Source organism: Macrobrachium nipponense, chromosome 8 (genome assembly GCF_015104395.2).
Source record: "Macrobrachium nipponense isolate FS-2020 chromosome 8, ASM1510439v2, whole genome shotgun sequence".
NCBI lineage: Eukaryota > Metazoa > Arthropoda > Malacostraca > Decapoda > Palaemonidae > Macrobrachium > Macrobrachium nipponense.
Genome location: NC_087203.1, coordinates 3,148,886 through 3,161,607, shown reverse-complemented (window position 1 = coordinate 3,161,607; position 12,722 = coordinate 3,148,886). Strand labels below are relative to the sequence as shown.

General features: G+C 36.0%; 1 protein-coding gene across 1 annotated transcript in view; it reads right to left on the bottom strand.

Moving 5' to 3' along the window:
- LOC135222585 (uncharacterized) overlaps window positions 1–12,113 on the bottom strand; it is a 320,895-nt gene extending 308,782 nt beyond the window's left edge. Inside the window, exon 1 of the mRNA XM_064260658.1 lies at window positions 11,767–12,113. Coding sequence (XP_064116728.1) covers window positions 11,767–11,821 — 55 coding nt within the window. The 5' untranslated portion in view covers window positions 11,822–12,113. The remainder of the gene's footprint in view (window positions 1–11,766) is intronic.
- Between the last annotated feature and the right edge of the window lie 609 nt (window positions 12,114–12,722).

The window sequence follows — 12,722 nt, the reverse complement described above, 5'->3', positions numbered from 1 at the left end:
TATTAAGCAGGCTGCACTTACAATGGTGGGTACAATTCTTGAAGGTAGTGGACGGTGTGGCATCACCTGGTAGAGCAGTCATTCTTGAAAGCAGCAAGCATTACCAAGATCAGACAAGCTCACCAAGTAACTGCAGTTAATTGATACAAGCTCATAAAAGATGCATACAACAACCATATAAGAGAATCTCGTGAGGAAAACATACATTTCATAGAAGTCTGTGACAGGCGTAAAATGTAAAGTCAGTTCCAATTTTGGTATCTAATGCTCAACATGGAACTGACAGTTCTAGCAATGATTAGATCTTTTCGGGAAGCAGACTTCACCATGTACCATGAGGTTCTTGCTAAAATTATTCCTAATTTTTTTGCAAATGATAATACTCATTATGCTCGGTGGCTACGTAGTCACCCGAGAGATAAGATGTTCCTGGAAAAGCACCATCCATAGCTAGCTGCACATTTTCATAATGGAAATTTTGTCATGCATAAATCTGGTAGAGACTTCTCATCAATGACGATAGACCAAGCCCATGAACAAAACAATGCCATTATCAAAGGGGATAGTGGAGCCATTAGTTTAACAGAAGACCAATCTGCACTTAGAGGATGGATGCTAGCAGGACCTTAAATTAGTCATATTGTCGTAGACTACGAAAAAGTTACTAGAGTACGGGAAACAACACCAAAAACTAGTCATCATGAGCAAACAAAGTTAGCAAAAAAATCATTCCTTGAAAAAGTGCTGAAAATTACAAAAGTATTGAATGACATGGGTAATCCCTTTGAAGAAAACTCCAAATGTCTGCTGATATTAGACAAAAAGGACATTGTGGAGCCAAGTAGAGCTGACATGGTATGGGAATATCAGAAAACGGGGAAAGAACAGTTCAAGGCATTTATGAAAAGTCTAGCCTCTGGAGAACAAGTCTTCTATCAGCCTATTAAGAGGAATAACATCCTTTTCTTCGATGATGTCTCTGTTGCCAGTAGTTTAAAAACAAAGATGGTGAAGGAAGATCACACTACTTGACACAGATCCAGAGGCTGTAGATGCTATTATCATAGATAGTTCAGCAATTGTTTACAGCACAAAGCCAAACAATTCTAAAACCTTTGAAAATTATGCTAAAGAAGATATTCTGCCCAAATTCAGATCATACTGCAGAAAATACAACTGAGTTGACATAGTATACGATTTGTACACTAAAGACAGTGACAACAAGACAGAATTGTTCAGCTTCCTTTCAGATAAAATACATTCTGAAATAGAATCTAACAGCACAGTAATTATGACAAAAGGAACAGAAGCTTTGTGCAACATGGTGATGTCATCATTAGTTGACACAACTTGCTATCAAGAGGAAGCAGATAACACGGATCTTTCTCCATGTTAAGAATGCTGTTTGAGAAGGAAACAGAGCTGCCATAATCAGAGCTACAGATGATGAACTAATTACAGCAATATTTGTTCTACCAAATCTCATTTTCGATACATCCCAGTTCATGACATGGTAAATTTCATTGGTGTGGACAAAGCTAAGGGGCTTCGATTTTTTCATGCATTTACTGATGTGATGTTGTATCAGCTTTTCATGGAAAAGCTAAAAAGTCAGCATTGCAAACATGGAATGTTTGCTGTGAGGTAATCTCAATCTTCAAGAAACTCAGTAACTGCCCATAGGAAGTTGATGCTAATGATCTGAAGGTATTATTAGTAAGGAATGTTGTCATGTACGATAGATCAAGTTTCACTGATGCCAGATTAAGACTTTTTTGCAAGGAAGCAGAGAGCATATGATTCAATTCCTCCAAGTCAGTCTGCCTTGCTTGAACATGCAAAATGTGCAGCTTTCCAAGCAGGATACATATGGAGTTCGTCAGACTAATGTGCCAAGGCCAGCTATGTGGGGCTGGATAAAAAAGGGTTAAGAATGGAAAATAACATGGACAACACTTCCTCTATTTGCTAAAACCTATCAAGAAATGACAAAACGTGGTTGTCATGGTGTACATAAAATTAATTATTACATATAGCAAAATAAACAAGAAAACTAATTAATGGATTAATATCTTTCGGTTATCTGTACATATCTTTTAGTGTACTGCATCATTTATCATACATATTTATGGATTCAGATAGCAATAAAATAGCTTTATAATCCACTCTTTACTATTATACAATGATCAGGAATTCATTCTACACATTTAAATTAAAACAACACCACAAGAAGTCACACAAAAAATAACGAATATACGGATTTTACCAATATCGACTGCTAAAAATGGTGGCCATCTTGAAAAACTGGCCACCATTTTGGATTTTCAAGGGGCTAACGTTTTTTTGTTGAAAAGTGACCTACTAGCACCATGTGTTCCGAACTTCATGCTTGTATCACCAAGGGCACAATTATCTTGTTATCCACTCTACTATTTCTAACGGTGTATAACAAATAATATTTAGCACGATTTACATAGCTTGCACGGTTCATACAGTGTGTCGATTGGAACATCGGAAATGCTTTATTTTCACTCTTGATGAGAAATGACCATCATACTGATTTTATACACTTAGGATTAATGTAAGTATATACTGAAACTATAATAATAATAATAATAATAATAATAATAATAATAATATGCCAGTGGAAATTGTACCCATAATCATAGAACACTAGGCACGATCCTAAGATCCCTGAAAAGGAATCTGGAAAAACTAGAGGCTGAAGTAGCCCCAGGACTAATGGACTAATGCAGAAGTGTGTGATTCTAGAAACGGCGCACATAGTAAGAAGAGTGATGGACTCCTAAGGAAGCAGGATGCAACCTTGAACCCCACACTAGAAATACCACCCAGTCGAATTAGAGGACTGTTATAAAACAAAAAAACAAAAAAAAAAAAATAATAATAATAATAATAATTATAATAATAATAATAATAATAATAATAATAAACTAAAAATCTTGTTGATTCACTTAGCTTTTTAAACAACATAATCAAATATATTAGTCGATTTAATATATTTATTTTTCGAATATCCATAATATTGACCTAATTATAATAATGCATATAAGTCCTACCATGGCCATCATCTAAGAATTCGGACGCTGCCTCCAGGTTGGCTGCCCTGTACATCTCCATACATCCCCCCACCTTCCCCGCCTCCTTACATACATGTGATGAATATGGCCTGGAAGTAGCCTGGAGTTTGGAAGGCATCAACGACCTATTGGCTGAGGAGGCATTTTACCACGAAAAATGCTATTGGGCTTCAGATCGTAGTCAGACCGATGTAAGTCAAAGCATGTTGCACGATTATATTTACGATGTAGGTATTGTTTTTATCATATTTATATGTGTTACTATATGTGACTAATGAAATACTTTTTGGTATTCTAGAAAGCTGGACGCCTTGAGGTCAGACCTAAGGAAGAAGCTTTCCAGAAATTATGCGGATTTCTGGGTAAATAAGGGGAAAATGGTGTGTATACAGTGAACGATTTAGTAGCTAAAGTGAACACCTATGGAGAGGGGTTAACTTTCACTGATAAAAATATTCAGATGAAGCCAAGTGGAAAGTATGGAGACCAAATCACTTTTCGTCCGTATCAGATAGAAGAAATGTGGTTTCAAGAAAGAGCAAGTTGGCCGGCATTTGGTCAGAACACAAGAAATACGGTTAACGATAATGATGAGGCCGAGGCCAGACATATTGTCAGAACTTGTGTCGAACTGTTAAAGTATAAAATGCAGCAAATAGATCTAAAGAAATACAAAGAAAAATATTTAAATGTAGCGGAGTTACCATCTACTGCACCAACTTTTACCCCGGACATTCTGATGTTTCTTAAAATATTTCACTATGACAGAAAAAAAGGCACAAGTTTGGGTACAAAATCTTATTAGTTCTGGTCGACAAGAAGGGGTTTAATACCAAATTCTCTCGGTTTAGCCATACAACTCGACCGCCGATTTTGGCCCAAAATGACTTATCAACAAATTGAACAATATCTGGTATTGTTCGTCCTGTGGAAGCGGTACAAAAAATAAATAAATAAATAAATAAATAAAAAAGCCGGAATAGCTGTTTACGTACATTTACAGTGACAATTCCAAGGAAAAGTGTTCATCACTCCAAGAGCTGCAATATTTAGCTTATCGGAAAATACCAGAAAAAGGGATATTCACCAATCAGAGAGCAGCCTGAGTAGCATGTAGTCCAGGTGCTGGATATGGTTCTGTAGGACAATTTGAGTATGGAGAATTTTACTTAAGAAATGTTTAGTAGGTGTCTTATAATAGTAAGTGTTTTTGACTTGGGTGGACATCTGCCATCTGGTAGGTTTTCTGGTTATGACGTCATCAAAGATGGCGGCCGCCCGATTGTGAAACTTGTCATATCTCTCTTAATACTGCCCCGATTTGGGTGAAACTTCAACTATTTCCACTAATTAGAACTTTACAAACTTAAAAGAAGAGGGAAAAGTGATTAAAATGTTTGCAAATACTTACAAGTGTCTAATTTTAAGGTATTATTCTAAATTTTTTAAAGTCCAATTAATATGGTTTTTTTCCCAAGGGTTGCTGAAATGAAACGAAGATATGGATGTCCTAAAATAGTTTAGTGTGTTAAAGGATGGTGCATCAGACTTCAAACCAGATGAAAAGCCATGTATTATGTGTAATAAAAGTGATGGGAGTGTCAAGTACTGAAAATGGCAGAAGGAAAATCTGGGCAGCAGCAAAAAATACAAAAATACACAATGACACTGTTACTAACGATTTAAGGCCCATTAAGTGAGGCTGCAGTGTTTCCCTACCATTTAAGTAATGCCTGCTATGTACAGTACTGTCAAAAGAGGTCCCTCTTAAAGATTCAAAATAAGGAAAAAATAGAATATGAAGATGAAGCAAGCAAATCTCTCTAGACTGAAGAGCAAAATCTTAGGAAATCTGCTGCAAGGAAACGATCACGACAACACAGTCCTCAAACAAGTTTACTTCTTATCTAGACCAATTATGCATTATCTGTAACCAGAAATCTCATAAGCTAATTTACCAGAAGTATAGAATAAATGAGAGCCCAAGAGCTGAAGAGTTTTTGAAAGCCACTTTATACTTACAAGATGATGTTTTCACTCGCACTTGTCACTTGCAAGATGTATCAAGTGTTTTTGGGGCCGATTTACTGTGTCACGTCAATTGTATATCTGGGTATTTACAGAAATACAAATGGAAACTACAGTCAGATGGCAAAAGCACATCAAAAGTATCAGAAAAGGTAGTAGCGTTTTCTTTCATAGCTCCTGATATTAAATCTGGTCTAGATAAAGTTATGGATACACCCTCAGTTACATAAGAGACCAGTTTAATATACAAAATGAAAATGTCAAAGTCAAAAACAAGGAGCTAAAACTACTGTTGGGTGATGACTTTAGAAATGGTATTAAGATTTTCCAAGCCTACAAAGGCTAACAAAACACTCATGTTTTTTTTTTCTTCGGGCCTTCAAACAGAAGTAGTAGCAGATGTCGTAAGACGTTGCAATCCTGTTACAGAATGTGCTCTTCTATTGAGGGAATCATTGCAGAAGCTAGACTTTGGCCTCAAGGATAAATTTGGTGATGCACAGGACCTTAGAAGCTCTTGAACAGAGTCAAAAATACCTGAGATATTTATAAGATTTTGCTCTTCAGTCTAGAGATTTGCTTACTTCATCTTCATATTCTATTTTTTCCTTATCATTTTGAATCTTTAAGAGGGACCTCTTTTGACAGTACTGTACATAGCAGACATTACTTAAATGGTAGGAAAACACTGCAGCCTCACTAAATGGGCCTTTAATCGTTAGTAACAGTGTCATTGTGTATTTTTGCAGCTGCCATGATTTTTCCTCTGCCATTTTCAGTACTTGACACTCCCATCACTTTTATTACACATGATACATGGCTTTTCATCTGGTTTGAAATCTGATGCATCATCTTTTAACACTAAACTATTTTAGGCCATCCATATCTTCGTTTCATTTCAGCAACCCTTGGGAAAAAAAACCATATTAATTGGACTTTAAGCATATTCGAATACCTCAATAATTATTATTATTATTATTATTATTATTATTATCATTATTATTATTGGGTGTAGATATAGGAGTATATTAAGTAAAAGTACATATTATAATCAATTAAATCGGTAAATTCATCAAGATAAAAAATAAAGCATTTCCGGGGTTCCAGTCGATGCACTGAGGAACCGACCCAGCAACATAAATCGCACCTAATATATTCTTTATAAACCTATGTAACGGTATTTTATAGTACTTTCAATCATATTGAAAGCTATGTACCGATTACACGCATATCTATAGTGAAAGGACAAAAACTGAAGGGGAAAAAACGCATTTTCCGGGTCCTTAGGTGAACCTTTATTCATTAATTGTCTAGTCCTAGAAGCTATACTAATTACGCAAAGTATTCATATTATTTACCACTGGAAATATAAATTATCGCACTTAATTATCATCACTTGACAATTTTCTCTAAAATGCCTGGTTAAGGCATAAAATGCGAAATTGTAAAAAGAAAAAAAAATACGATTTTCGGGGAATTTCGCCCCCCCAAAAATTTATATCTAGGGGCCGCGAACGTCAGATTTTCTTTCTTTTTTGCTAACATTAAGAGACCTATAAAAAATTTTCGGTTGTCATTGTTTTCCAGGTTCAGAACTAACTCGACTAATGTTGAGTTCCGGCCCTCACGGTATTTCACAAATGAGCTTTGTGAAGTTCCCGGCCTTTAGGGGTCAGTCGTCCAAGCACAATGTCTACTAAGCATGAGTTGCGGCTAGCTTTTCCAACTCCAAATGCTAAAATGAATATTTATATAACCTTACAAATACATGCCAAGTCTCCATAATTGCAATAAAAACACAAGAATTTTTAGTATCAATACTGTTGCTATCCACGTATATCTGTTATATCGCCTGCTTTCTTATTCTTAGAGAAAACGGGCAGACCTATAAATTACGCACGGTATTCCGATTAACGGTCTCTACGCACGGTATCTACATAATACGGTATTTCGATAGACAGTTCTCTGCCTCCAAGCTAAGAGGCTTCATTACATAAAATCTGAGAGCTCTCTCTCTCTCTCTCTCTCTCTCTCTCACACACACACACACGCACACGCACATGCACACTATGACCGGAAAAGTTTCTCTTCGCCCTAAAGTTCGGTCATCGTCGGACTCCCTTAAAAATTTCGACGACTGATGCAATTATATACTTCAAACCTTGCCTAAAACAACATAAGCTAAAAGATAATGATTGTCTATTTAGATAAAGTGTTCATGCGTTAGGATCTGTTTAAAACAACAGTTCACTCGCCGGTTACATAATTCGACCATTAATATCGGAGAAATTATTAAACGACCCTTACCAGCACCTCTAACCCCCCACCATTCACACACAACACACACCATGTCCTTTAGATTTGAAACAAAGCCAGCTATTATAGAAAGGAACAGCGCATACTTCACACAAAGCGGGGGGGGGGGGGGGGGGGGGGGACGGGGGAATTGGATCTGAATCCAGATCCTCTTTAAAGTCGACTCAAACTTCCTTGAACGGCCATCCCTCCTTGAATTCTCACACACAATCGGAAATTATTTTAGAAGCAAGTGGACAACCTAAAGAGAAATCCATAACCTCCGAACAACTTGGATGGTGGGAGTAACGAGATCAGACCACCATAACAAAAATGAGCAGCACGAACACAAAGAAAAGAAAAGAAGGGGAAGCGGAAACGGAAGGATGGCCCGTAGTTCCGGTCATGGGGTGATGAGCACCACAAGAGCCCTCCAGCCTTCAACCCTAGACGAATGTTCCTTCAGTTCGTTTATCACCACTGTTATCGTTAATCCCAAATTTGTAAAACCCATGAAAATCTTGTAACGTGATTTTCATGGTCCCCAGGAGTTAACAAAGCTACAAGTGAAAATCCCGACTTCACTTGGAGAGTACCAATATTTAATTCATCATGCGCATTCACAGAGGCAAACGTAACTTGTCTTGCAAACCTCTGCAAAGAGAATGTAATAAACGTAAAAATAACTATATAAGGAATTTGACGCCCGGCTGATAGTCGTGTAGGATACGTGTATGTGAAGCAGCCAGTATTCAATGTGTCAGCAACTATTGCGTTGTTTTTCATTCGGAACTCCCCCTTGTTGAGGGAACAAATTAATACTGAAAAATATGTTTCTACTGTATAAATATATATATATATATATATATATATATATATATATATATACATAATCATATATATATGTGTGTGTGTGTATGTATGTGTGTGATGTGTTGAAGCGACATGAAAAGTTTCGTATCATAATAAAGCATGTTTCTTTGACTGTAGTCTTTCTGGGGCTCCCGAATGTTTTGATGATGATATTCCAAATATGCATCTATATACATATATAAACATATATATATATATATATATATATATATATATATATATATATACATACATACCTATACATACATACTTACATATATACCACATACATATCTATATACACATATATATACATAGATACATATATACACATACATATATACACTATATAATATATACACACATATATATACATATATAAAACATAATATATATATATATAGTATATATATATATATATAATATATATATATATATATATATATATATATATATATATATATATATATATATATATATATAAGCAGTTTCACACGGAAAAAAATGAGACGGGATATGAATTCCGACCAAAAGTAAGGTCCAGATAATAACAGGTCAACCCACATGAGGCCCAGAACTTGTCACTTACTACACATCCAAGATGACATTAAAAGCAGCCACCGAGACCTCGGCCAAGAATATGTATATGTTTGCAGTTTCCATAAATTTGTAAAATAGTGTGAGGCGTTATAAAGGCTTTTATATTGCATACATGTAAACATTAAACTATTAAAAACAAAAAACAATCTAGTTCAGCTGAAAGAAGGCACAAGAGACGCTTTTAGGTTACTATGCCTTGCCTGGATCTGAAATAGATGAGCGTCACAGCATATAAATATAAATTGACAGTGTATTATAGTCACAGTGTAACTAGTCTGCTATATTAAAGGGACTACATTTATCGTAACTTATGACGGTCTTACTCCAATTCTAAAAGTGACTCCCTAATGAGCCAAACGGTTGTTGATTTTAAAGGGACAAAGTGCGTAAAACGTTTTAGCAGAAAATTCCAGAAATCCCAGAACCTCAGAAGTATTCAGTACCTTGGCTTTTAAATTGACGGGGGGTTTAGGGCAACACAAGCAGCCCATGTCCAGTAGGATCTGCATACCCCTGTAAATGCTACATAAAAGACAGGGAGGAACCTTGAAATGAGTTATTTTATTAGAAGCTTGTCATAACGGTGAAAAGACGACCACGCCACGATAGTTTGTAGTTTTAAATGCCACCGGATTTTGCGAGATATTGTTAACTTTTTACGTGATCAGTTATTGAAGTGTCCCTCAAAAGGAAGTTAAATAATTTACAATTAAAGACAACATTTCCCCTAATTCATTGTAATTCCGAAAAGATATACGGATATATCATAAGTCCAGTAACGTCGTTGCTTTTATTGTATCAGCAGTGATTAATTTTCTCATGAAAGTTCATGATCTAATACAATACCCTATCATGGGTTATGATTTACCAAAATTTTCATGCCTACAACATTCAGTGGCAGCCTCAAAATCTGACCAATCTATAAAAGTTTTTCACAAAATATTTCAGCTCTATTCTATTGTTGTTTTATCATGTTTACCATAACGTGATTCTTGCACTCAACGCACTGCTCCATCCAAAGGATTTATGGCAGTCAAGTTCTTCTATTCACGTGCACTGTTTCGCCAAGCATAGTATTACCTACGTATGGAAGAATCTGCCATAAAAATCATAATGTGCAAAATTTTATCTACAACTATGATTATGTCAAATACTGATGGTAAGATGGATACAAAACAGTAATTGATATTCCCATAACCAAAAACATACGGGAACATTAGCGGTGGCTAATTCATCCATAGCAACAGACCGGGAGCCTCCCCCACCACCAACACCTGACCCATTATCATAATCCATGGCAACCTGACAAAACACTTTAAAGGCATCCTTAAAATATATCATTGAAAACAATGGATTTCTTAACTTTTTACTTATCATGTCACAATTTAACAATACTACGTAAAATTCGGTGGCAATATAAAATACATTCTTAACTATAATGGTGTTCGCCGTGTTGGTTTTTTTTATCGTTATTGAAAGCTGATGGCTTGCAATAAAATTCTGAGTTGCATAAGTTCCTTCCAATCTTGTACATAGTCAGGATCCTTCATGCAAAGCCTCTTATATGTTGTCATTATTTTTAAAATTTCAGGCAAGGCATTATACTGGAAGCTCGGACACCTCTAATACAGCCTACTGTTAATTTCCCGAAACTCCAACAACTGATGGTTGGTCGGGGGGAGGAATCGGCCACTAAGGGAAACTGGGTCTGTTTGAGTGGGAAATGCGAACGGCAATGGCAAAATAAACTCAACGCAAAAATCCATTGTTCATTTAAATACGGTACTTGGAGTACAGGGAAATAAAACTGGCAAAAACACGAAAATGTGGGAATGGTGATCACAGGGATAAATCTGAAGCTAATCCAACGAGCCGTGTCTATCAGTTGTATTTACTGGAGTAGCCTACTTTAACAGCTAATCACACCAACCCCACGAGAGCCACATCGTACTAGATTTGGGCGGCTTTGATTGCCCTAACCACCTCGGCATAGCCTGATAAATTTGCCAGTCTTTCTGACAGGGAAGAATACTGTCTAAAACTTGCGTGCAGCATCCTGTAGGCCTATACTATACTTTAGTACATAACAATTCTACATTCACTGGGCTATGTAGGATTAAACTTAAAGGCTGTTACTGAATTTTTTCGAGTTTCACCATGCAATATTCCAATTTTCATTTCCCATTGTGTCTTCCAAATCCGTTCTTTAAAATCAACAATAATTTGCCCCATCGAGGCGGTCCTTTTCGGAGTTCTGGAAGCAGACACTGGTAAGCGACGGTAAATGTAATCCCTTTCATATCACAGCTGTAGGTACCTACACTTCTCAATTTACGTGCATCGATGATGATCCATATCAGGTACTGGTAAGGCAGTTTACCATACAAAGGTCTCGTGAAGTCTTTCAGACCGAACGAGATTATGGGGTTTTCTTAATTGCCTAAAGGTTACATTTGTCTTTAGGTTCACCACTATCGAGGTTTCTAAACGCAATACACTAGTCCATATCTAAGCGGCACACTACCTATTTATCCACTTTCGACTTGCGAAACCTAGACAAACTTTAAAGTTTAAGTTTGAAACTTAATTTGTAGTATGTAAACTATAATGGCTTACGTGCTTTTCAGAAAAAGGATACGTCTATCGTTAGCCTGAGCAAAATAATCTCTTATGGGTATTACTACCTGTGCCCCCACGATGTTTTTTTTATGATTGGGTGATTAACAATAAAGTAATATTACAGATCTTAACTCGTGTTATAAAACTGAGGACTCAACAGCCCTTTAGCTCAAACCAATGCAATTCACCAAAAGCAAAATGCGGTAAAAGAAAAAAAGAAAAGAAGCCGCATCCATATACTAGAAGTAAAGGTTACAAGTCAAGTACTTACCATATTTAATGTTTATCAGTACGATAGTGAGTATAAATACTTCTTGAATCTTCATTGTAACAGTACGATGCATAACACTTTTCTTCGGTTAATCTTATTATGTTTTTTTAAAGTCTTCAGTGGAAAAAGTGAAAAGACATGAGTCTAATTTACTGGAAGCCCGTTGCGAAACTTTTTAAATTTTTATCATCACTCCTTCAATGGCCATTTACCGCTGCAAGTAAATCAGTTTCCATACTGCCTTCTGCAGAAATGCTACGAGAAGTCAGGGTAAGAATTTGCCTCCGCGCTTCGGAGATCAGGAGTAACGTAAGGAACCACACTCAACAACGCGCACCTACTCACTAAACTACTAGAGGGGAGTTAACCATTGCTGGGAGTTGGACCGAATCGTGCCATACAAGAGTTGCCAACTAGTAATTACAGCGCAATTTGAATATGCAGTTTTTCTTTCTGAAAATAACTTTACGGCAAATAAATATATATGCTCTCGAGAATCATTCTACGGCAGATCTAAGCTCAACATGTAATAGAATTATTTTATACTTATTATCATCATGCCGAAATACCATTAGTACAATATCAATGTTACTGTGAAACAGATACACAATTGGTGCGTATGCTATATATTGTTAAAACTCTTTCTTTAGTAGAAGTTAAAGGAAAATGTTGTTAAATCTAGAAACTAACATAATAAATGCTATTTGTCACCTGAGAGACTTCGGGGCGCAAACATATTTTTTTCAAGAATTTTGATTTTAGACTTTAAACTGGAAGACTGAAACTGAAATCAAATTATCATGTGCTATTTACATTTCTATTTTAATAAAATAGCGAAGTTTGATAGTTTAATTTATTCTTATTTTTGGCTCAAGTCAAAAACATGAAACATTTTTGACGTGGATTGTTTCTCAGTTTATTTTTTCAGGTTTTGCAACAAAAACCTTTCCACAGAT